This window comes from Odocoileus virginianus, chromosome 7 (assembly GCF_023699985.2).
Source record: "Odocoileus virginianus isolate 20LAN1187 ecotype Illinois chromosome 7, Ovbor_1.2, whole genome shotgun sequence".
NCBI classification, from domain to species: domain Eukaryota; kingdom Metazoa; phylum Chordata; class Mammalia; order Artiodactyla; family Cervidae; genus Odocoileus; species Odocoileus virginianus.
The window spans coordinates 61,832,451-61,857,878 of record NC_069680.1 but is presented as its reverse complement, the minus strand read 5'-3'; the positions used below and the strand labels follow the sequence as shown (position 1 = coordinate 61,857,878).

General features: G+C 54.9%; 1 protein-coding gene across 1 annotated transcript; it reads left to right on the top strand.

Annotated features, from left to right (window-relative positions):
- Positions 1 to 144: 144 nt before the first annotated feature.
- Positions 145 to 25,428, top strand: SPOCK2 (SPARC (osteonectin), cwcv and kazal like domains proteoglycan 2). Its single transcript, XM_070470797.1, has 10 exons — positions 145 to 602; positions 13,800 to 13,845; positions 14,101 to 14,215; positions 15,296 to 15,410; positions 17,030 to 17,144; positions 17,557 to 17,676; positions 18,181 to 18,399; positions 19,812 to 19,874; positions 21,360 to 21,497; positions 21,594 to 25,428. The coding sequence occupies exons 1-10, from the start codon at positions 414 to 416 to the stop codon at positions 21,737 to 21,739; spliced, it is 1,266 nt and encodes a 421-aa protein (XP_070326898.1). The 5' UTR covers positions 145 to 413; the 3' UTR covers positions 21,740 to 25,428.

Sequence of the window (25,428 nt, the reverse complement as noted above, 5' to 3'; positions counted from 1 at the left end):
GCTGGGCTCTGCGGCGGCTGACTGGCATTTGGCGCTCCGATTAAGCGCTTCCCTTTGAAATCTACGCCCTCCTTTTTTTTTTTTTTTTTTTTTAAACCAGGTATGATGATGTCAAACGTGATGCTGATGCTACAGTTACAGACACGGCCCCTGCTGGCGCAGCCTCTCTGATTCTCTCTTCCTCTCCACGTCCAGCGCTGGGTTTTTTTTTTTTTTTTTCAGACAAGTGCATCTCCTAACCAGGTCACATTTCAGCAGCGACCCACTATCCGTCTGTCATCGGAGTCAGACCGCAGGAGGAAGGCTGAGGAAGACGAGGACATTTGCCTCGCCAGCTGCGGGGTGGGAAGAAGGACATTAAAATACTGCAGAAGTCAAGACTCCCCCACCCTCCAGGTCGAATTCAGACCACGATGTGCGCTCGGGGCTGCGGGCGGCTGGCGCTGCCGCTGCTGCTGCTCTCGGCAGCTGCCCTGGCCGAAGGCGACGCCAAAGGGCTCAAGGAGGGCGAGACCCCCGGCAATTTCATGGAGGACGAGCAATGGCTGTCGTCCATCTCGCAGTACAGTGGCAAGATCAAACACTGGAACCGCTTCCGAGATGTGAGTCTGCAGGGCCGAGAGGGTCGAGGGTCCGCGCGGGGATTTAGGGAGGGAGCTTCGGAGCAGAGACCCTGGGGCCAGGAGTGAAGGCTGCCCATGGCAGCCACAGGCTCCCGCAACTATCCCAACCGGATAATTGCAGAGAGTAAACAGCGCGCACCCACCGGGCTCCTGAACCCCTTCCTCATATTCCCCTCAGCCCCGGAGCTGGCGGGCTTGGGACCCTCAGTCCCATACATACACGCCCCAAGCGAGGAGTTGCTCTGGGGGCGTGCGTTAGCGATAAGCTCTCCTCTGCAGGCTGGATGCGGAGAGGGGTGCGGGATGCGGAGGTTAGGGGGAGGAGGCAGGGAGGGAGGCACGGGGGCCCTGGCTTTGGCTGGGTCCCTGACCTACTCCTCTCTCTCTCTCTCTTTTTTTTTTTTTTTTTTTTTTGATGAGCCACCCCCAGGTGTCCCCAAGGTGGGTGGGGGCTGCAGGTTCCACATACGGGCCACTGCGGAAGGGGCAGGTCTGGGTGGGGCCGGCGGGGAAGGCAGCATCTTCCTGTGCTTATCCTCTGTTTCCATCTTGGGCTTTGGGGTGGGGGCGACAGAAAGGACCGGCCCGCGGTTGGCGCTTTTAGTTGGGGTCAGGGGGGCGCTCTGAGCAATCCTCCTAAAGGCGAGATGGTGAAAGGCGTGTCCGTCCGTCCGTAATGGGGGGCGGGTGACGGCAGTGAAAATACCATAGGCCACCTCTGGGTGGCCGCCAGAGCCAGGTCTGGGGTTCCCATTGAGGGACGCGAGCACTAATGGAGGATAATTTTCCAGGACCAATCTTTCAGGGGGGAGAACGACCCAGAAGTTGAACCTCCAACCTGGAGGGAAGACTCCCAAGCTCACTGGACTTGAAAAGAGCAGCGAGCCCAGTAGCTGGGTCGGGGGACCCTTTGCATATCCCCGCTGGAACCCAGCTTAACCTTGCGCGGAACTTTGCCGTGTAGGGGGTGTGGAGGTGGCTGCGGAGGAGCAGGCAACGCTGCAGCACTTTGTTTACAAGCACCTGTAGATCAGAGGGGAAACTGAAGGCTGCCTTGTTCCCAGAAGGGGAAGTAGGAGTGAGGAGGGGCGCGTAGAGGGCGTGGCTGGGACCCAGGGAAGGGTGGGGGCGGGATGTGAGGTGGAGGATGGGCCCGGATGCTCCAGAGAAGAGGAACGCTGGTGTCTGCCACCCGGTGCTCTCCAGCGCCCTAACTCCAGAAAGCCTCTTCTACGACCCCAGTTCTTGCTTCTCCAGTTCAGTTCCCCAGAGTCCCACATCAGACCCACCTAGTATAACACCGTGACCTTTCTCATCTTATATTGTATGCATCCAAAAGTTCCTTAGCAATGCGTTTAGAACAAACATGCTTCATGTGATAACCAGCCAAATGATGGGAACAGGCAGATACGCATCTTTTTGTTACCCTTAAACAAATGACTGTTTATCTCCAAAGTCAAACTGGTGGGTTGTAATTCATCAGAAGGACTCACAGGCTGCCTGGTCCTCAGGGCTGAGTGGCCTGGGCCCCAGGCTGCGGTTTGCCCCACCCATGGCTGGTCCAGCGACAGGAACCTGGCAGTCCAGCAAGGCCTTTTCCGAGTCCCCTGCAGGCGCATCGAAGATTAACTGCAGTCTCCTGCCGCTGCCTGGGAAGCAGCCCGGCCACAGCAGTGAGAGGGTGGCAGCAGGCTGGCCCGTCCTGAATCCATGTGTCATAAAAGATTCCTCCCCACCTTCCTTCTTCCACTGACTTCCAATAGCCAACTCTGTGGGTGAGGATAAGTGACTGACTCCGTGACCCCCTGGCATGGGGCTGCCCACCTGTCTCCCTGTACTGGTGCCAGTCACTTCCCCCTTCCTCCCATACTCATCTGAAGAAAGGCGCCAGAATGAAATTCTGCAGGATCTGCCTCCATAGGATTCATGGAAAACTTCAAGGCATGTAATGGTTTAGGTGGTCTCAGGCACTTTGTAGGGTAGATTTCCTCTAACACCCCATTTAAGGTAGCCCTGGCTATAGGAGAACAGTGTCAGGGAGAGAAGGAGGACAAGGAAGACTGGGCAGGAGGGCCTGGCTGAAGGGATTCTTTGGCAGCCTCTGCAGAAATGCAGGAGGCTACTAGCTCAGAGCCGCTGCACTGCATAACTCTAGGGGTGCCATCATGTGAATGATGCCCCTGGAGTTGTGCAGTGCACAGACCATACATAGGGGCCATGCCAGGACTGCAGACCATTGTCATCCCTCCTCTGTGAGTAGAGGCCCCACTTTCCACCCTAAGGACTGAAGGCCTTCTAGTTGGGCACAGTAGCATTGGGCTTTATGTACCTTTCATCAGGCAGGCTTTCTTGAAACTCTTCTCCTTGGCTCCTCAAAGGAGAGGTAGGAGTTTCTCTTGAACCTCTAAGGCGTTGCCAGGTTGAGCCAGAATCTTGTTGATTATCAGTCACAAAATGGTGCAAGGCCCCTACTCTGCCTTGGTGCAAGGGAGGCACGCAAGCAGGGGGAGTGGAATATTCTTGGGGAAGAGGATCAAGGAGTCAGTGTGGGTGGGGGCAGTGTCTCACTGAATGGTTGGACCGAACTGAGGGTGGGGAGATTGAGGGAATCGCATCGAAGAGGTCAGGAGAACCAAGAAGAGAAGGAAAGCATGGCCAATGCTCCAGTGTGGAATTGGTCTGAGCTGGTCAGCCGGAAATTCAGCTTAGCATTCTTCCTCTGAGCAGTAGGATTATTGGGGGGGAGGGGGGAGGTGTTGTGAAGGGTTTACCGACAGAGTAATCCTCCTCTCCAGTGGGCTTGGGGCTCTCACATGTGTCTGGATAGATCGCTTCTAATGCCTCATGTCCTGCTTCCAGGGAGGAGGGAATTTCAAGTCAGAGGAGCTGGGATCTGGCTGTGCCCCACTCTGTGCAGGCCTGGGCTTTTCGGAGCCCTGCTCCCCAGTGCTCCCATCTCTCGATTTAACTCCCTGCAGAAGTGGGTGGATTTTACTGCAGTCTTTGGAACAAAGCATCCAGGACCTCATAGAGATGGACACTTGAGAGGAGACAGGCCATTACACAGCATTCTTCCAGGCAGGCTCCAAGAGCTGGCTGGACAGTGCTGACTCCTGTTTATCTTCTTGGCTCTTCTCTGTACTCCACTTTGGTTACATTTTAATGATATTTATGAGTGTCCAGCACAGTGTTGGGCACCCGGGAGGCATATATCACTGGTTGTAGGGGGTGTTTACATCTGCCAGTCCCTGCAGTCAGCACTTTATCCCTGTTCTCTCTCGTGCCTCCCCTACCCGCAACAACCTGTGAGATAGTTACCATTACTTTGTAGTCTACCCATTTTACACTTGAAGAAAAGGAGGCACAGAGAAGCTGAGTAACGTATCCACTATCAAATAGCTAGCAAACGGCAGAGCTGGGATTTGAACCCAGGTCATCTAACTCAACTTTGCTTTTCAAGAACTCTCGGCCTAACCTTTAGTGGAGATGGAAGAGAAGAGCCTACCCTGGCTCGTGTCCTGTGGGCTCAAGGATGCCTGGGCAGGAGCAGTGCCTCCTCGGAAGGAGGGCTAGGGCACTCAGTGTCTTCGGCAGCCTGCCACCAGCCTGGCTTAGCGACCCTCCAGAGGCAGCTCTCCACCCAGGAGAGGCATGAGGCCTGGGGTCAGGTTCTGACTCTTCCACTGCCTGGCCACACGATGCCAGGTACATCACATAACCTCTCTGAACTTCACTTTCAGTCTGGGAGACTGTGAGCATGAAGACATCTTGTCTGAGGGCCAGAGGGCATCCATTTCAGGCAATAGAGAAAGAAACTTCAGCCCCATAGAAAAACCACCAGATGGATCAGTGTTTCTGGGGCTAGTTCACACCAGCCTCCATCTCCATGAGAACAACACTGATGTATGTGCACTAATTCACTTACTCACTGCAGATCTTAGCACCTCCCTGGAGCCCAGGACTTCACCATGAACCTAGGGTCTGGCCCAGAGAAATACCACCTGCTAGCTACTTAGTGATTCTCATATATGAGAATTCTCATATGTTTATATGAACACCAAGTAGGCCAGTAGTAAGTTTCAGCCATAAAGAAGCTCCCCTTTCTCCACCCCACACAGTTGAACCAGAGCAAGTGTGGGATTGAGCTGCACAGGTGTTTGTGGATAAGTGTGGGTGTGTGAGAAGAACCCCAAACTGGGTCAGAATGGATTCCATCCTTGGGGTTTCAGAATAGGAGGCTGGGCCCCACTCTGGCCTCCTCCTCCTCCACCCTAGTTTCGACTCCTCTCCCACCGTGGAGGGGTTGGCATCACCCAGAGCAGTGTAGCATGCTGAGGGACTCTTGAACACCCAGCGGGGCTCCAGGCCCTGAGCAGAGAGGGAGAGGAGAGGCCGAGAAGAGCACTCTGCCTGGAGAGGCCATCTTAGTCTCCTCTTGACTTCCAGGCAGTCTGAAGAGGATGGCCAGCCCACACCAGCCCTCCGTTCTCCAGAAGGTCAGAGGGTGGAGGAGTGGGAGAACTCTAGCCTACCCTGAGCCCCAGGGGCCCTGGGAGGGCTCTCAGCTTGTCTTCCTCCCTGGCAGAGCCACTTCCCTTTTCCAGCCCTTGATTTTCCTCTGGGTTTAATGGGCAGCCCTTGTCATCCTGTGACTCCGGAAGATGGCACTAGAGCCCATCTACAGCCCCTCCACCGGCATGCATCTTTCACCCCCCCCATCCCCACCCTTGACACAAGCTGAGCAGCAAGACTTGGGTTTAGGGAAAGGATTTTCTTTTTGCTCTTTAGGTAGCATTTATGACCAGATCAGCATTGAGTGTGTACGAACCAGAGACAAAGGAACCTGAGAAATGAAGCCTAATGGCATCCCAGGGCAAACATCAGTCTGGGAATGGCCATATCGCCACTGTGTAAGGTTCCCTTGCAGGTATCATGTGGGTCTTTATAGGGCTGTAGACAGGGAAAATGTGTCTGCTCTTGGTGGGCAGACCCAGGCCCAGCTTCAAGTTAGGGTAACGTGATTCTTGAAATGTCCCAGCCTCTGAACCCCTGAGGGCTCAGCCACTGTTCAGTTGTCGATATAGCACCTTCCTTGGGGCTCCTGCCACGTTTATTGGCCATAAACTCACTTGGCACATGTCGGTATTGCCTCACTGCGTCCCTTACACTGTGGGCTTATGTCTTAAGAGTCCTCCTGCTGGTGTGTATCACGTTCCTCCCAAAGCAAGTCCCTGAGGACAGGATTTGGAGATAGACTGCTTTGTGACCTTGCACCCCATCCTCAGAGCACTGCATGAGTGGTCGTGCACATAGTAGGTGCTCAGGATAAATGTATGCACCATGGAATGTGAGGGCCAGGGAGGATCTCAACTAATCTGTCCTCTGAGCCCCTCCCTCTTCCCTCCAGTTAGCAGCACCATGGGTTCAGGTGGGGCTTTGGGCTGAGCCATGCTGTTTGGGGTGCTCTCTTCCCCTTTCTGGGCCCTGAATGGTTGGGATAGTCAAGGCTAGAAGCCCAGCACTTACTCCACTGATTCATTTGTATGGTAAGGGAATGAAAGATGCCAGGAAGGAAGATTGCCCCCAGGCCTCCCTGTCTTCCCCATGTTTATCGGCCTGGACCTGGGTGCAGCCAGCCTCCTTTCTCCTCAGTGAGAGGGTGCAGAGGGGACTCAGAATTTCCCCTCACCTCAGTGGGCCCAGAGAGCAGGTCACCCACCGTCAGATCTGTGTGTGGGTGAGCACAGGGCTACCTCAGGTGGAGACCAGGTTCCCCGAGACAGGGCATCCTGCCCCTCCGAGTCTCTTCCCTGACATCTGAGAACAGGTCAAAGCTGCACACAGCAGGGAAGACAAGCCAGGCCCAGCTTGTGTCTTACCCCTGCTTGGATGCAAGCTGCTGGCTCCTTCCCTGATCCTTGGCTCCTTTGCACAGGTTAGAGGACATGGAAGAGTCTAAACTTTTTCAGGCTCCTTTTCTGCTCTTCTCAAAGTTCTCAGTTTAGGAGGGTGGGGAAGCAGAACCACGGGGCCTTGGTAGGATTAAGCACTGAGCACTTGCAGGTAAAGAGAAGGACCAGACACAATGCCACGTGCTCTTTCATGACCCCATGCCTGTGCTTCCTCAGCTCCAGTGTCTGGGCCTCCTCAGAGAATCTTGGATGGCAATCCTGCCCCCCACTCATGTTCTAGAAAGGAAACAGAGATCCTGAGGCAGCTCAGAACAGAACTCCAGGCCTGCTCTGCCCTGTCTCTCTCTCCTGTTCTCTGTCTTCTGTGGAGCCCTGGACCACTGCCTGAACAGGAAACCCAAGGACTGGGGTCTGAGATGGCCCTGGAGCAGTGGAGAGCTCAGGCCCCGTGGAGTCTGGGGGTGGGGTGGCGGCTGGTGCAGGCATACCTGAGGCCAGGTAGAGATCCTGGCATGCAGGGAGCGATAAGCACATTTTTGTCCTCCAAAGAAATTCCTCCGAGGGGAGAGGTGGGAGGCGGGGAGTCTGCCAGATGCCTGCCTCCGTCTGTTTGTCCAGGCCTCACACGGCCTCCACTGCTCCCTCTGAGAGAGGGGCAAATATTTAATGACTGCCTCCCCCCCAAGTCTCCTCCGTGCGGAGGGCGCTGCCTCCTCAAGATGCCTTCTGCCTGAGCATGCAATGGGGGTGTCGGCCTCAGCTGAGAAGGAGCCAGGCAGCCCCCGCTTCACCCCTGCTCGGTCCTTTCTGGGCCCTCCCTCTGTGCTCCCCGGTGGTTTGCAGGGGGCCACAGCAGGAGCCCCCAGCCTCAAGGTCCCCACTCCTGGGCCTTCTCAGGGGACCGGGTTCCATCAGAGATTCCCTCACCTGAGGAATGAGGCAGAAATAATGCCAGCTACAAGGCTTTTCAGAGGTTGGGAGAGGCCTGGCCCACTTCCATTTTTAGAGGTTCTCAATCTATTAAAAAATGAAGAAATGCCATAATAGGGTTACAGAAGTTGTGGTTTCTTTAAAGTCTCGTGATGCACCTCTTTCCGTCCTGTCAGCACATCTTAGAGCCTCAGCTGGAGACAACGTCAGAAGTCTGCACTTGAGGCTCCTTGTGACTATGAGACTGGGAAGTACCTCTCATCCACCTTGTCCCCCAGACTCCCCGTATGTGCCGAAGAACCCAGCTTAAGTGCTCCTGTTTTGTGGGGTTTGAAAGTGTAGGGCTTTACAGTTTGCTAAGTGCTCTCACAGCCACACTGGGCCCCTCCGCAGCTCAGGGAGGAAGGCAAGAGTATTCCTCACTTTGTAGACCAAAGGCTCTCCAGCAAGGCTCTCCAGCCCACATCTTGTTGGCAGTCAGAGGCCAGGCCAAGTGGGTACCCAGATTCCATGCCAGGGTGGGGGTAGGGGGTGCCGGTCTCCCCAACACGCTGTGCTGCGAAGAGGCAGGTGGAGATTCGCCCAGGTGGTTTTCAGCCATGGGGCACTGTTCTTCTTCTGCTTGATTCACTGCCGCGTCTCATCCTCCCCACCAGATGGAGAGGTTGGGAGAGATTGGGTTAATTCAAGCTGTGAAGTGAGCGGGTGATTCGGGTGCTAATTAAAATGACAGGAAGTAAACAGCGCTTGGAAACACCCAGCATGTGCCCCCCTAAGCCCAGCTAGGCCTGCGCACTCACCACTGTTTCTCCCCCAGTTTGGCACAGTGGGCCCCGTCTCCATGGCAACCGGGCTGAGCTGCCGAGATCAAAGTAGGAGATGGGTTAGCTCCAAACCAAGCCCAACCAGGGGTGTGTGAACGGGTTCTGGAAAATGCCTGAAGAAGGGGGCCCCCAGGTGTCTTCCTCCGCCTCTCTCAATCCCTCCATTCTGCTACAAGACTCCCAGCCTAGGGGTTGGAACAGAGCTGGTGTGGAGGGTGAAGTCACTCATGGGCTGGGGTTAGGCCTCCTGGGTTCGGTTCTGAGACTTTTTTTTCTAACATTTAAGGAACAACGAGAGTCCTGATTAGGGGCACAGAGTCTGGAATCCCAGTTCTCGGAGTTCCAATACTTTTCTGCTGTGCTATTTGATGTGTGATCCTGCATAAGTCACTTAAGCTCTCCAAGCCTCAATTTTACCACCTGAGAAATAGGATAATAATAGTAATTTTCTCTTAAATTTTTATGAAGAGTAAAATGAGCCAATGAGTGTAAAATGTTTAGCACAATGCCTTCCACATGGTAATTTGTGAAAAACTATTAGCTATTCTTAGGGCATTTTTTATTGTTTGTTAGGTGCTGGGCATAGAAAGGTGAACTTCATATGGTCTCTGCCCTCAAGAAACTGGCCATCTAAAGAGGTCAGAAGCTATGGCATTGCTTCATGTAGCCAGAGTAATAATAAACTACTAGGTATAGTCGGCCTGAAGGAAAACTAGATATGGGGCAAAGTTAGGGAAGATAAAGTTTGAAAGCTGAGTTTTGAAATACGAATGGAAGTTCTGGGGGCTGGATGCAAACACATTCCGGGGTGGGAAGAAGGCTCTGCCGAGGCCTGGCCAGACTGGAACATCTGGTGAAAGGACATGGGGACAGGAACAGACAGAGAAGATGGGCTTTCTCCTGTTGGTGACCGAGAACCTGTGAGGGTCTTTAAATATGATACTTGTTGTGTGTTTTTTTTTTCACCTTCATTACAAAACTAATACATGTTCATTGTAGAAATTTTGGAAACTTATGAAAAGGCAGAAATTCTCTATTCCTCTCCCCACAGGAAGTCACTGTTAATATTTTGATTTTAATCCTTTTAACCTAATCACCTTTAAATAGTTTTTTCAAAATGAGAGAAAGTTGCATACTCAATAAAGGGTTTTAGGATAGGAGAAATATGATCAGAATTGTGTTCTAGAAAGATCCCTGTGCCTGCAGGGGTGTGGGAGTTGGGTGGGGTCGAGGAGAGCCCAGAGGAGACCCCGTAGTAATTGAGGCCAGGGTTGCTATGGTGGGACCAGTGGGGGTGGGGAGGGGAGGGCAGGCTGGAGAGAGAGCAGCGGGTGCAGTGGGCTTGGTGTCCTGAGATTTGAGAGAATAAATTAATGTGCACTCAGCCACAGCATCCTCTTTGGGCTTCCCTGGTTGCTCAGACAGTGAAGAGTTTACCTGCAATGCGGGAGGCCCGGGTTCAATCCCCGGGTCAGGAAGGTCCCCTGGAGAAGGAAATGGCAACCCACTTCAGTATTCTTGCCTGGAAAATCCCATGGACAGAAGAGCCTGACAGGCTGCAGTCCATGGGATTGCAAAGAGTCAGACAGGATTGAGCAACTAACACTTTCTTCACTTTCCAAAGGAAAAGGCTTCAGGCTGGAGGTCAGGAGACCCTGGTTAGTGAGTTGGCCTGAGGATCTGCTTTGTGTGACGTGTCCTCAGAAGAAAGTGAATGACTGCTCTTTTTCCTCCCTGAGGCCCCCTGTGAGAGCAGATAAGAGCATTAGACACAAGAGGCAGAGCTGGAAGGACCTGACACCTGAGGGCTCTTGCCATGGGCTCACTCAGCTGCCGGCTGAGCCCAGGGGAGCCCAGGGCTGCCTGCCCTGTGGGCTTGGGTGGCGCCAGCAACGGAGGGCTGAAAAGGTTCCTCAGGTGGTTCCGATGTTCAGCTGTTGCTGAGAGACACCCCAAGAGGGCAAGTGACTTGCCGAGGATGCACAGCACACCAAGTTTAGAGCAAACCCAGGATCCAAAGTCCTTGCCACCCATTCCCCTTGTCCCCCTAAGAGCAAAGCTTTCCTGTATAGGGTTACGGTCATAGGGTCGAGCCCAGATGGGAAGTCCCGGCCCAGCTCTTCATCTGTCTTGGGACCCTTGACCTGTTGCCCTGCTTCTCCGAGCCTCCATTTTCTCGTTGTTTTTTTTTTTTTTTTTTTGTGGAGCTGATCCTATCCATCCTGCTCTATTCACAGGAATTTGAGAATAAAAGGAAGACAGACATAAAAATACATAGAGAGGACTTAATTTAAAAGCACCATGACATATAAGCTGCTTATATATCCCAACCTTTCCCCATGTGCCTGCCCTGTGCTGAGCACCATTGGGTGCAGGGGTGGTCATGGCTGGTTCTACTACCAGATGAAATAGATGGGCTTCCCCTTTGCCCAGAGCTTTGGGTCTCAGCCTGGCCCTGGACCCAGAGTACTGGAGGTGGGCGCTTCCAAACCCCCATTTCTCAGGAGAGGACAGTTGGTCGGCAGCAGAGCCGGTATGGAACAGGCCTGTTTCCTGAGGAGTCTCCGGTGCCCTTACCAGACCATGTCTCATAATCGCTAGTGAGCCCACTTGGGTGCCATAAATAGACACCACTGCTTTGAAAGGCATTATTCACACTTGCCAACAGATGCCTCCTTTGTACCTTATAGGTGGACCAGCCCACACCTGACCTTAGGAGCTCCCAAGTGTGCCCCTGGTCTCTGCCTCCGGAGCAGCCATTCCCATGTCACCCACTGGACTTCCTCATCGCCCCTCTCACTGAGGCCCCTTGGGGGTGACCCTGCTCGCACCCCTGTGGTCTCTGCTCTCCCAGTGGTGGCCGCTCTCCTCCACTTGCCGGGGCCCCTCGTGTAGCCTCTCCCTGCTCATTTCCTGCCCCTCCAACATTTTTTCCATCTGAGATCTCTGGTCTCTTCTGCTATAACAGCTTTTATTTGTTGAGTCTTCTGTGAACACCAGACACTTTTCAGACCCTATCTCCTTTTGTCTCTGAGTGATCCCAGGAGATAGAGGCTAAGCTCCAACAGGCCAAGGTGCTTGCCCAGGGTGTGCTGGTGGGGAAACGTGTGATTCCAGGGCCCTCTCTCCTCATCATTCTTTCTGGCTAGCTGCTCCCGTTTTCCTGGGAGTAAGGGCCCTGGGATCCAGAACCACTTAGGCCTCCCCCTACCTCATCCACAGCAGTGGAGACAAGGAGCGCAGCTAGAACTCAGGACAACACTTACATACAAAAGGGGCTCAAACCTTGTATCCTGAATGAGAGGAAGGAGTCCTACCTTTGCTCGGGTTGGGGTGGGTGGGGATGGCTCCCCACCAGGGCTCTCACGCAGCAACTAGATAGTTAAAGTCCCTTTCTTAGAACTCTGTCTTCCACCAGCCTGGATCCACTTCCACTTGGATTGGAAATCCACTTCCCCCTGGATTTCTAATCAGAAATTCTTGGTATTGACCTTTGAGAACCTACTTGGTTCTGAGTCCCAAAGGCTTCTGCTCACAGCCTAGTTAGAAGTTAAAGCAGCAGGGTAGGGCCAGAGTGAGAGAGGAGTGAGCGGGCATTGAGGCCCTTGGCTGACACCCCTCCCTGGTCCAGTTCAGGTGTCGGTGGGTTCTGTGGCACTCTCTGCTCTCGTTGGTTGAGAGCAGGTGACTCATACCAGCTACTTCCCCTGTCCTCTTTATAACCTCATGCCCACTCCCCTCCCAAAGAATGCCGGGTTGGTGAGAAGACCCCAGTTCAGTGGAGGCCAGTCTCTACATTTGCCCCAACTCATAACTCTAGCCTCGACCACTTGGTCACGCTCAGCCTCATTTCCCTCCCATGGTGGAGTAGACACTGGGGGACGGACCCCTCACCCTGATGAGTTCTGGAGAAGGGCTGGGTCTGGGCTGGCTTCCTTTGGTCCTGGCAAATGGAGTTATGCTGTAGTTCCCTAACGGCTGCCCTGCAGTCACTGTAGAAGCTTGCCCAGGGGCGGGGCACAAGAGGACTCCAGCCGCCCTGAGGAATCAGGTGGCTGCCTGAGCCAGGAGCCTGGGCTGGTCTGTCCAGTGCCCATGGGGCCACCCAGGCCAGGTTCCCTGGAAGCCCCTCCTGTGGCCTTCCTCCTGCTGCTCCTGAATCCAAGGCTGGGACACTTGGCTGCTTGGACACATACGTGGGTTATTACTTCATTTTCAGATAAAAGATCATCTAGCATTGGGTGAACTTTATTGAAGCATCCTGTTTACCTATGAACACCCAGCACACAGTTGCCTTGGGTCCGTAATGGTGTGTTGTATCCAGCAGAGAGTTCTACGCTGGGAACTGGGAGACCTGGGCTTTGAGATGGTGGTACCTGGATCAGGTCCTCTTTTGTCTCTGGGCTTCCTGGCTTCTCCTGCACACAGCGGGGGCTGGGACGGATGACCTCAGAGGGGCTTCTCAGGATTTTCTGGGTCAGGATTTGCAGCTGGATGGTGGAACTGAGAAAGCCATCAGGAGGGGCCACGACCCCCCTTTCTCTCAGTGTACCATTTCAGTTCTGCAGGAAAGTTAAATGTTGATTGAAAAACAGTCCCCATGTGGCCCAGAGGAGAGGCACTTTCTGCCTCACTTGCATGATGGGCAGGTGTCAGTTGAGGCGACTGCCCAGGAAAGGACCCTGGCAGAAGGAGAGAGGATGTCTCTGAAACAGCCAAGGCAGTGGTATGAGAATCCCTTCCCAGGTAGTATGGGCCCCTCAGACATCTGTCCTAGTGGTGGGGCCAGGGCTGGGCATTTGGAACCATCTTTAGGGCCTGGAGTGGAAGGATGGGACCTCGTTCTCAAAGTCCTGAGCCTCACCTCTATTGCTCCTAAGGCCAGACCTGAGTGTGCCCAGGGCTTAAGCTCTCTATTGTAAAGACATAGGAATACCATCCCCCAGTTGGAGGTCATAGAGATCAGAGGACCGTAGCAGTCAAAGACCATTGCCCAGCATCCACAGTCATGTGATGAAGGCCTGGGGAGCCCTGACACCTCGTGTCTGAGGATAGGCCACACACTAAAATCACCATCTCTCCCTCTCTCCTCCTGGTCCATTTCCCGTGACCTGCTGCTGCTGCCCGATCCCTAGGAGGTGGAGGTGAGTTCTGCCTGGGGCCCCCTGCATATGTACCTGTAACTCTACACCCCACTGTTCTCCCTTGCACCCTCACCCCAGTTTTTCCTTCCCTGCAGCATTCAGTGTGGGATGAGGGGTCAGAAATAAGGAAATTAGGGATGAGGGCAGAAGGATTCTGGACATGGGTTTAGGGGGTAAAGGTCTGGGGGAGGCAGCTGGCAGGGCTTGGGTAGACAGGGTCACCTGGGAAGCCACCAGGATGATGGCAGTTGGCATAGGGAAGCAGTGGCCCAGGCCCTTGCTCTGTTGGCCCTGGAGTTGAACTTTGGCTCTAAGATGTAAATCTTAGCTGTTTCCTTCCCCCTCACCCACTCTGTCCTTCCCTAGGATGACTACATCAAGAGCTGGGAGGACAATCAGCAAGGAGATGAAGGTAACATGCCCCTCTCGTGGGGGAAGGTGACTGACCCATGAGGATTTGTGACCAGAGGGCAAGTCCTGATTGTGGCCTTGGAGGTTCCTTTGGGAGCCAGGCCCGGATTGAGATGAAACTTCCAAGTTGAGGAGCTGTGGTTATCAAGGGCTGCTAGAGACGGGGGCTTCCCAGCTCAGAAGTGGGGCTGTAGGCTCCTGGGCTCTCTGACACTGAATCCCAGATAACCTGTGTCCTAACTCTTTGTCCTTGCAGCCCTGGATACCACCAAGGACCCCTGCCAGAAGGTGAAGTGCAGCCGTCATAAAGTGTGCATTGCCCAGGGCTATCAGCGGGCCATGTGCATCAGCCGCAAGAAGCTGGAGCATAGGTGAGGGCCTTGGGGAGGTGGAAGGCCTGGAGGGGGTTTGCTTAAAGAGGAAGGGCTTAACTGATCCTCTCCTAGGTAACAATTATCTTTTGCTGCAGCTCAAACTACCCCAAAGCTTAGTGGCTTGAAGGGACAAATGTGTGTTACTGCACACAGTTTCTGAGGGTCAGGAGCCAGACGTGGTTCTATTGGGTGGTTCTGGCTCAGGGACTGTCAGGAGGTTCCAGTCAAGATGTGCACTGAGGCTCCCTCCTCTGAAGGTTGGACTCAGGCTGGAGGATCCACTTCCAAGATCACTCACTTCGCTGTTGGCCCTAGTCAAGTGGACCTCACAGAGGAGGGAAGGAGTGAGGCGTATTTGAGGCTTTAGCTCCAGTCCAAGGACAAGACCCTGCCTGACTCTAAGACCCTTGGAGAAGATCTCATTCCCCTCCCCTTTCTCCTTAATCATATAATCAGAAACCAGGGACATGGGGTTGCAATCTTAGATGCCTTTAGGGGCCTGGCAGGTAATGTAAATTGATAAGAGAGAGCTTGCATTGGTGACAGACCAGTCTGGTGAGGCCAGGCATTATGGAAATGTGGGACCAGGACTCTCATATCTTCCATTTTACCTAGGCCAGAAATTCTGGATTTTTTATGTGAACTCTTCCATTTTGCAAATATTGGTAAATAACCCAATTGAAAACAAAAATCCTTGGTGTGCAATAAAATTCGGGTCTACAGACCACAAGTGGCCCTTGGGCCATCAGTTTGCAACTTCTGATTTGACCTGACCCCTTATGTGAGCACAACTCTCATTTACATCTTACAGTTGAACCTGGAGTTGAACCTGAGGGCCCTGCTGGAAAGGGGAAGCTGGGAGTGTCTATACTCTGCCTGATTGGTTCTACTTTTATGAGCGAGAGGAGGGTCTGACTGGGGGTGATAGGAGGGTGGGCGGGGGCAGGGAGGCAGCTCCAAATGCTGTAGATCACCAAGAGCAGCTTCTTGTTGGAACGGGTCTCCTGAACCCTCCCTTCCCCTGTCTGTCTCTCATTTTTGCTTTCATTCCTGTAACCTCCTATCCCCCTCCTGTAGGATCAAGCAGCCTGCCGTGAAGCTCCATGGAAACAAAGACACCGTTTGTAAGCCCTGTCACATGGCCCACCTTGCCTCTGTCTGCGGCTCTGATGGCCACACTTACAGCTCAGTGGTGAGGAGCTGTGGTCCCAGGCGGGGTGGAGGTGGGGTGCACACTTGGGGCCACAGGGAGCAGAGAGAACAACTCAGCCAGGCCTTCTGTGTGGCTCCCAGTGATGATGTGGGGCCAGGTGCACTTGTCAGCACATCAATGTGGCCAGCCACAGTACTGGCCCCAAGCCCAGGGGCCTGAGATAGATCCTGCCCCTGACCTTGGTCAGGTGCAGGTGAGGGGTGGGGCCTGGAGGAGGCTGGTAACTACAAGTCTAGAGTAGGCGAGGGAAGAGCTTCATGAAAACATGGAGGGCAATAGAAGAAAGGAGTTCTGTCATCCAGGTGTTGGGGGTTGACATCTTTCCATGGTTGGGTATCCACATGGACAGGATGGTTCACCAGCAAGCACCAGGCTTTCTGGTACAAGAGGAAGAGAGATGATGGTGTGGGAGGGAATGGTGGTTGGGGGAATGAGGGCCAACTTTGTAGGATTTTTATGAGGGTTAAATGAGACTGTATTTGTGAAAGCATAAACTTTGAAGTACCATAGAAGTGCAGGTGCTAATTGTGAATGCTTCTACTAGCAGTGAGGACTTTTTTGGTGTTTGGAGGGCATGGACTGTTAGCTGGAGTTGGGTTCTAGGCTTAGGATCCCATTTGGGGTGTGATGCACTTTTAAGAGTCATCTGCTGTGGGTGATGATTGAAGTTGGGGAGGGGATGAGGTCACCAGGGAGAAGAGGAAGGAGAGAGAGAATAAGCCAGAGGGCAGAAGCTGCCTGGAGGAGGCAGAGGGTTACAGAGGAGGCAAGCAGAGCCAGTGGGGGTGGGGAGGAGTGCCCTGAGTCACACCACCTGAGGGCAAAGTGAGGTGTGGGCAGGAGGCCGTGGTGTGAGAGTCCCTATCTGCCCAGGGCAGGGGGTGGAAGTCATCAGGAGGTCTGGATTCCAGCTCAGCCCTGTGGCCTTGGCTGAGCCACTGGGCCTCTCTGAGTGTCCGTGTTCTCTGCTGAGCACAAGAAACACAATTTCTCTTTTGTGGAGCTGAGGGGGGGACCAGGTGAGATCACGTTATAAGATGCCACCAGGACCTGATTTTCATAAGTGGTCATCCCATGGGGAGAAACCAGACACGACCAGAGAAAAATGCTTTAAAAGCAAGGAATAGATGAACCTTTTGGAAGCTCTAAAGGCCAGGGAATTAGCAGATGTTCAGTAGGTAGTAGCTGTTTGTTATCAAGAGAGCCCATAGAGGAGACTGTGGGAAGGCCGTGAGGGAGGGGCCCATAGCCTGTTACCAAGGGACTGTGGGGAGGGGGAGGAGAGGCCAAGAAGGCAAGGAGGGGTGGGTGCATGAGAGTGAGGGCATGCGAGTACCCTGGGAAGGACAAATGTGCAGAGAGGGCAGGCTGGTGCAGAGTGCGGATCCCGGGAGCACTTCATTTCCCGATTTCCTGGGCCTGCTTCCTCTGACCAGTGTGCACCCGTGGCCTGCAGAGGGAGTGGGAGGGCCTTTCTGGGCTATTGGCAGGTCTGTCCCTCCCATCTCCAAGGGGGAAGGCAAATGTGGCTGCCATGGTAGGCTGGAGGGTATGCCCAGCAGTGCCCCCATCACCCAGCCCACTTTCTTGTCCTGTAGTGTAAGCTGGAGCAGCAGGCGTGCCTGAGCAGCAAGCAGCTGATGGTGAGATGCGAGGGCCCCTGCCCCTGCCCCACGGAGCAGGCCGCCACCTCTGCCTCCGACAGCAAACCAGGTAACAAGTGCTGGGCCATGGGGGGGCCGGGGGGGCTCACTGCCAGGGACCCTGGGGTCCTCCTTCGGGGCTCTGGGAGGGCAAAGGAGATTTGCAACAGGAGGGAAGAAGTAGCCAAAACCAGGAACAGGCCTGAGGGACCTGTGGAGCTGGAGGGTCTGGTTTGCATGGAGCAGGAGGGCTTGGCCTCATCACAGGGAGCCTGTGCTGTGTGCTTTTGGTCCTAGGGAGTGAGAGGGAGGAGAAGATGGGAGATGGGGAGACAGAGCCTCTGATTTCTAGCTTTCCTTCCCCCTGGCGCTCCTAACCACTGCCTGGACTCCAGGCCTGTAAGACCCCACCCCCCAGCCGAGACCAAGCTTGCTGCTTCACCCCCCCCCCCCCTCCTTTCTCCCTGTCTTGCCAACTGCAGAGGCGTGTACTGGTCAGGACCTGGCTGACCTGGGGGATCGGCTGCGGGACTGGTTCCAGCTCCTTCATGAGAACTCCAAGCAGAACGGCTCAGCCAGCAGTGGAGCCAGCCCGGCCAGTGGTATGGGAGCTGCTTGCTGTGCCGGGGAGGAGGGCGGGAAGATGGGGAGATGGGTGTGCACTGGGGCCACCTGGATCCACTGGGGAAGCACCGACATTTTGCCCCCTCCTGCCAGACACTGAGCGCCTGAAAGAGCCTCAACTTCAGAACAAGGGGAGGTAGGCTTTGACCGGACTGGAGGGATTTGAATTAGCTAACAGGAAGGACTCCTTAAAATGGGTAGAGAGAAACTAAATCCTGAATGAGCAGCCAAGGGAAGGGAAGGAATTACTTTCCCTGCAGGACTTTCCAAACAGGATTTTGACTGGTGTGGGGGGTCATGTAAAGAGGCCGAGGGGTGGGCCTTCAGCCGTTCTTGAGTTTCTCACCCCCATGGTTGGATTGATTCTGAGCTGTCCTGACCCTGAATAGAGGGCTGGGGCTGACCGAGCATTGGAGGGATGGATAGACAGATGGATGGAGTGATTTACCTCGAGCAGGTCTGAACTGTGGCCTTCTCCCCAGGGCTGGACAAGAGCCTGGGGGCCAGCTGCAAGGACTCCATTGGCTGGATGTTCTCCAAGCTGGACACCAGTGCCGACCTCTTCCTGGACCAGACCGAGCTGGCTGCCATCAATCTGGACAAGTACGAAGTCTGCATCCGCCCCTTCTTCAACTCCTGCGACACCTACAAGGATGGCCGGGTTTCCACCGCGGAGTGGTGCTTCTGCTTCTGGAGGGAGAGTGAGTGGGGCCCCCTCCCCAGGCCCCCTGCCTGCCATGCGGGCTCTGACCTTCACTCCAGGCCCTCTCTGGGAGTCAGGGTGGCTCCCTCTCGGCCACCTCCCACCACCCAGAACCTTGCCAGCTCTCCAGCTTCCTGCACTCTTCAGTAGCTCATCTCTTGGAGCCCAGGGAAACCAGCACGTTGACCCCCTTCCTCAGCAGGCCCCGGGTGGATCTTATGGGTCCTGAAGCTTATGCACTTTCGGAGGCCTACTTTGAGGAAGAGTATTAAAAACTACAAATGTAAAATTTCTAGGGCCCCTCAGAGGGCTTGGGAGAAGCTAAGCGGTCCTGAAACTGAAGCTTCGTTGGCTTCTTAATGATTCCACTTTTGAACCCATCTCATAGTATACGCCTCAGATATGGGTGTGCAAGTGATCATTAGCCTTAGAAATGTGGTGTCATTTGCCAGCTTTTTATATCCTGAACCAAAGTGGGACATGCACCAAGAGACCACCTAGGTCAAGGGGTAACCATCATCGATGGGGAAATTGAGGTTCCAAAGGGTCAGCTGGCCAGCTGGAGGTGGGGCACCCCTGCTCTGCCTCTGGTGTTTGTCGTGGTCCCCACTGTGGTTTTGTGGTGGGAGTGTTACCGCATCTGTGACCTGAGGCTGGGGCTTCCGCTATGGCTCCACCGTTAGCTGGCTGGGACCCTGGGCAACTCAATGGGGAGATAACAATACCTCAGAGACTGCTGTGAAGACGAAGTGGGAAAAATCTGGGTGCAGAGCACCATGTAAAGCACAGATCCCCCTGCCAGGGTCTCCTGTTTTGATCAGTCTCATTGCCCCGAACTGTCCAGCCTTCCACTCTCCCCACAATGGTCCAGCAGCACTTATTACTTCCCAGGCCTTTGGAGCTCACGCTCTCTGTTCTAGCAGCCGTCTAGCTGGGAGCTGAGCTCATTTTACAGCCAGTTAGGCCTCATGCTGGGAAGGGCTAGGGAACTTCTCAAGGTCACAGACAAGTTAGATTTGGCTGCTAGTTATTTTCAGGCCTCCATTGAATGTTCCCTCCAGCCTTATGTTGCCCTGGAGGCCTCTCACCCTGGGGAATCTGTGCCTTCACCCCACCTCCTCTTCTGAATCCTGTTTATTTATCCCATGAGTCCCCAGTGCCCTTGGGGAGCCTCAACCTATCCCACAGCCATGGAATAGCCTCTCTCAACTGGAACCTGGGTGTTCTCCCCTGGAAGAGCCCCTCTGTCATCTCAGGGACCCTAGAGGGATCAGTGCATCCCACAGCGGCAGCGCTGTATTTTCATCTTGCAGAGCCCCCTGCCTGGTTTCTAAGCCTCGGGTAGGGGCTCAGTGAGTGCCGTCAGCACCACGGGACGGCCTCCATCAGAGGCGGCTTCTCTCTCCACAGAGCCTCCCTGCCTGGCAGAGCTGGAGCGCATCCAGATCCAGGAGGCTGCCAAGAGGAAGCCAGGTGAGGAGGCAGGTGCCCCAGGGTACCTCTGAGGCCCAGAGGCTCTAGCCTGTGGGTGTCATGGAAGGTGCTGAGTTCAGAGGAGGCCCTGGCTTAGGAAGACGGGAGAGGGAAATTCCCCTCCTGTTTATCCTCATGGTGAGGCAAGGTCTCCCAACCAACCCCTCAGGGTGTTTTAAGCATGAATTTTGTGCCCATTCCTGCTGGGGCTGTAGGTAGAAATACGGAAAGTTCCTCGAACCCTCCTTTCAATTCAGTTCAGTCAGCCAGTTCAGTTCAGTCTCTCAGTCATGTCCAACGCTTTGCAACCCCATGGACTGCAGAGTGTGTGCAAAGCTCAAGGGAGGACCCTCCCCCACAGCAGATGTTCATGTTCTCAGCAAATACTTGAGTGCCAACTCTGGAGAGACAGCAGCGAACCCAGCGCAGATCAGAACTGCTGGGCACGACGGTCGTGGTCCCTGGACTCATAAAGCACACAGGCTACTTGGGGAAACACACCCACAAATTGACACTCCAGAAAGAGCGCCCATTTATGGCTCCTGTGCATGTGGTGCTGAGGGAGAGCACAGTGGACAGAAGTCAGCCGGGGGTCAGCAAAGGCCTCCCTGGGAGCTGGTGTTCAAGAGGAGACCTGAGGGGATGAGAGTGAGCCAGCCAGGAGCAAAGCCGAGGGCGGGGAAACGTTCTTGGGAAACAGGAAGCTCATGCTCTTGGCTGAGCATGGTGGTTGTGCGGACAAAGGTCCATGAGGCAGGTCCCATGGGGCCTCACAGCTCCTGGGTGCAGCTTGGCATTTACCTGAGCAGTGACACCAGCATCCATGAAACCACACACCAGAACCTCCCCACAAGGCCGTACTGACCGAGAGCCCAGTGGCCTTTGGGCGTCGGTGCTGCTGCCTCTTCTGTCAGGAAGCCAGGCTCTGCCTCCTGGGAGCCGTCCTCTCTGGTCTGTGTTCCTGGAACACGTGCACTGGGCGCCTGTCCTTTTACGTACGTCACCCCCACAACGTGGGCAGTCTGTCTAGCCCTGGGGCCCCAGAGTGGGGATCTCAGCAGTCCATTGAGTGAACTGAGGAGCAATCTGAAGGAAAGTGGGTGGCCCTGAGGGCAGGTCAGAATCAGAGGGCTGGGAGGAAAAAGCTGGACTTTTGCAGGCCTAGGTGCAGCCTGAGATCCAGGGCGTCCGGCACAGTGAGGTCAGATTGGCCATCCTACAGGACTGGGAAACCGTGGAGGCAGATGGGACCCGTAGCAGGGGCTGAGCAGGTGGCTGAGACAGGGAGGCTCTTTTGGTTGGTTTGTTTCTGCTCAGTTGAACTGGAAGAAAACCTGGCGTCCAGCCCTGGATGTCCGAGCTTGTTAAGTGGTTGGTACCTGGTCTGGCTGGGCTCTGGTGGGGCCCGGGCATCTGTGAGTCTGAGGTTCCGGAGCCCACACCCTGAGGCCCCTGCTCTGACCCTACGGGGCCTGCCCCACTCAGGGATCTTCATCCCAAGCTGTGACGAGGATGGTTACTACCGGAAGATGCAGTGTGACCAGAGCAGCGGAGACTGCTGGTGTGTGGACCAGCTGGGCCTGGAGCTGACCGGCACCCGCACACACGGGAGCCCCGACTGCGGTAAGCCAGGGGTTGGCAGCCAGGGGCCCAGCTTTTTGGGGTGGGCTTCCCTGCCGACAGGGTCCTAACCTGCCCCTTGGCTGGTTCCCCTCACAGACGACATCGTGGGCTTCTCAGGGGACTTCGGGAGCGGTGTCGGCTGGGAGGATGAGGAGGAGAAGGAGACAGAGGAAGCAGGCGAGGAGACAGAGGAGGAGGAGGGCGAGGCGGGCGAGGCGGACGATGGCGGCTACATCTGGTAGATGGCCCGCGGGGAGCCGGGGCAGGCCAGCGTGCTGACGGCCGGGGGGACACGGCAGCAGAGACCTGGACAGAAGCAGGCAGATTACAAATGGATCCAGAAAATACAGTCTAAAGGACCCTGACTCCAATGGGGAGGACCGGACGTGTGAATGTGCATGGCACTTGTGTGAGTGTGTGGCCAGGATGCATGACTCTGTGTGTGTGTGTGTGTGTGTGTGTGTGTGTGTGGCATGCACTGACAAATGTGTCCTTGGTCCACACTGCTACTGGCAGAGGGTCACCCAAAGGCCCCTAAGGCCTCCTGTAGTTGTTTTCTTCCATCTGTTAGTTTTGAAATACACACATTCACATATACACACACCCTGCAAGGTGAAAATTGATTCAAAATGGATTCTGTGCCCTTTGCCAGCCCCCCAGCCCCATCCAAGCCGCCCTGTCACCCTGGGGTTCCTGGTCCTGGCTTTCTGCCCTTGCCTCAACCAGCCTTGCATCTCCTGCCCATGCCCGTCGCCCCTCCCTTCTGGAGTCAGGCCCTGGCCTGGTGGGATGAATCCTCGCTGCAGAGGGGAGGGAGGGCAGGGAGCTGTCTGCTGGCCAGTTTGGCTCTGACATTCCCCCTCCTCAGACTCAGATGCGGTGAGTCGGGCACCCACCTTAGGGAGCCCTTTCCCTCTGCTGGACTCTCCTCCTAACCCAGACCAGGCTGAGAAGAACCTGGGGGCAGAAGCTGAGAGGTGGGGGAGGAGAAGGCCTTGCCAGGCTGCTGGGCTGGTGAGGGGGGCCATGTGCGGGAGGGGAGGGGCCAGCGGGAGCTAGCTGCCTTTGCAGATCCAGGCAGAGCCCTTAGGAGTAGAGATGGGGTCGCCTGGAATGCCCTTTCCTGCAGCTCTCACATGGGGGCCTGGTCTGTGCTGTTCTGTGGAGGCAGTGGGTGGTAGTTATGCAGATGGGCTTCCCCTGTCCCTGTAGGGGGGGCACACCCTCCCCATCTCCCTGGTTGGGGTCCCCACTCCAGGAACCTGAAGATCAGGCAGCAGATAAAGGGCCTGGGTCTTGCCAATGGGTGTGCCACCTCCTCCCTGACCCCTTAATAAATGCTCCCCTCCCATCCAGACCAACAAAAGGCATTGTCCCTGAGATCCTGTGACGGAGGGGACAGCTGCAGCCTTCTGCCCTCAGAGACCACAACATTTCCCCGTCTCTCCTCCGAGAGAGGCACCCCTGGGCCATTTCCAGCCCCAGTCCTCTCAGCTCCTCGGCTTTTCCCCCCTCCCCTCTGAGGGATCCTAGGGCTGCTGTAGTGGAGGACTTCTCAAGCTCTGAGGTGTTTAGGGTTGTGAAAAGTAAGAGGGGACGGGTCTGGGGTAGCCAGAATCTGAGGCCCTGTCTCAGTGCTTCCCCAAACCTTCTTACCAGGTGGGAGCCGGGGTGGATGAGCAGGTACCCCATGTTTTTTTTTTTTCCCCTACTCTGTCCAGTTCTCCCTGTTAAAGCAAATTTCCTAACACTTTGGTAAAGAATTTCTTTCCTGGGTTTGGGCCTCTGATGCCCTTTGGTGTATGGTGAGTGCTGTGTGTGTGTGAGAGAGTGTGTGTGTGTGAGTGTGTGTTTGTGTGTGTGTATGTGAGTGTGTTTGTGTGTGTGTGAGAGTGTGTGTTTGTGTGTGTGAGTGTGTGTTTGTGTTTGTGTGTGTGTGTGTGAGTGTGTGTGTGTGAGTGTGTGTGAGCCAAGGGACCATCCCTGGGGGCCTGGCGTGTGAGGAGGAGCACCCTGTGTGCTGGGGGGTCGCAGGTGTGGGGTCCACATGGTGAGGTTGTTCCCTGGGCGAGCCTCCCAGCCTGGCTCCCTGGCTTCTTTAGTTCCACCCTGGGATTCACATCTTCCAGGTCCTCCCTTGAGGGGAAATGACGAAACTCCAGTTAGCCCCATGAACCGCTTCTCATTCTCCAGCACAGTTCTGGTCGTTAAGGTGTTCTGCGCTGCTCCAGATCCCCCTTGCCCGTCTCCTGCTCCCCGCTTCCCAGCCTCCCAGCCCGCCCTCTGGTCCCCTGCTCGGTTCAGGGAAACACCGGTCCACGTCAGCGCAGCCCCTCTCAGAGCTACTTGAAACTTCGTGCTCTCACTAGGATTGGAGTCTGTCTGTTTCCTCCCTCTGCCCTGGCTCAGACTTTTGGAACCATCTCCTGGGCGCAGCTGTTGAGGATGCTGGGGCATCCTGGGGTGGGTGAGGGGCACCCCTCTCCTCTCACAGTGGCCCTCCCCTCCTGGGGGCACGCATCCTCTCCGTGTCTCTGGGTCGTCCGGCTGTGCACGTTTTTATGACCTTGTAAATATGTTGTAGAAAGAAAGCAAAAGACGCTGAACTAGACCCTGATGGGACTCAGAGGTCCAGCCTTGCCCTGTCTGAAGCCCCTATGCTGCTTCACCCCACTTTCTGGGACCGAGGCCCCCCCAAAGTTAGACCAAGCAGCTTGAGCCCAGTGGGCTGAAGGCCTCAGGTGACTTCCTGTCGGACGAGGTGCAGCTTTCCTTGTGAGCAAGGTTGCAGGGGTGTCCTTCCTCACTCCTTGGATGTGTGCCCTTGACCAAGCTGTCTGCCACCCGGCCTCTTCTGCATCCCTCTTCTCCGTGTCCTCTCTCTGTCCTGTCCCCACTCCCCTGGCTTAGGCAGGCAGTGGAATTTGAACTGTGTTGAAAAGAGCTCGACCAGATTTTCAAAGAAATTTCTGGCCTGGCTCTGGAGCTGCCCTTGGCCACCCCAGTCTCCTTTCCCCTGGGCGCTGGGAGAGACAGTCGCGTCTAAATGGGACAGGTTGGAGTCAGAACAAACAAATGTGCCTTGAGAGACTGCTCAGAGAAGGTTCAGGGTAATGGGGAAGGAGGTGTGGGAGCTCAAGAAGGAGAAGGAGGGAAGCACAGCCAATGAGAGAGTGAGGGGGCATGACTGCACCCCATTATCCCCTGGGGGCTGTGACCACATGTGGCCAGTGGTCACACTTCCATCCTCATGCCACCCCACCTGGGCAGGCCACCCACTCACCTCTCATGAGCTCCATGTGCTTTCAGCTTCACCAGAGTGGGTGGGGGGGGTCCATGGGGATCAACCTGGGGACCCTCCATTTCACCAAAGCCTCACCCTCAGCCCTTGGGGAGAATGAATGGCTAATCCACTGACCCCCGGCATCATCATGAGGCTGTGGACTCGCAGGGGTCAAAGGGAAGAGACACTGGGGGTGCAAAAGAAGACTGGAGACATCCAAGGAAGTCCCAAGCAGAGCAAACTGCTTTATAGCCTGAAGCCTGCTTAAACCGTGTTATGTGCAATAACTGAGCTTAGAGTTAAGAATTGTGTTCAAGTGCTTGGATTTCCGTCTGTATATTTAAGTGCTGAAACTGTATCTCTCAGTAATTTTAGATGTCTTAAAAAAAAATCGAAAAACAAAGTGTTAGACTGTGTCTGTGCATTGATGGGCACTCAAGCGTCCCGTGGGTCACCCACCCTCTCCCTCTCCCCTGTGCCCCCCCTTCACACACCCTCTCCCCCCCACCTCTACTTGGGGACCCTGCCTCGTGTTGTCTTTATCTGCCTATTAACTCAGCCTAAGAAAGCAAGTACACTTCACACATGCATAAAGGAAATCAAATGTTATTTTTAAGAAAACTGAAAATAAAAACTTTATAAACACCA

Excerpts from the sequence above, each read along its gene's own strand:
- SPOCK2 (XM_070470797.1), top strand. The coding sequence starts at position 414 with ATGTGCGCTCGGGGCTGCGGGCGGCTGGCGCTGCCGCTGCTGCTGCTC. Across the intron at positions 14,216-15,295 it reads CGCAAGAAGCTGGAGCATAG|GATCAAGCAGCCTGCCGTGA; the intron begins GTGAGGGCCTTG and ends CCCCTCCTGTAG. Across the intron at positions 15,411-17,029 it reads GCCACACTTACAGCTCAGTG|TGTAAGCTGGAGCAGCAGGC; the intron begins GTGAGGAGCTGT and ends CTTGTCCTGTAG.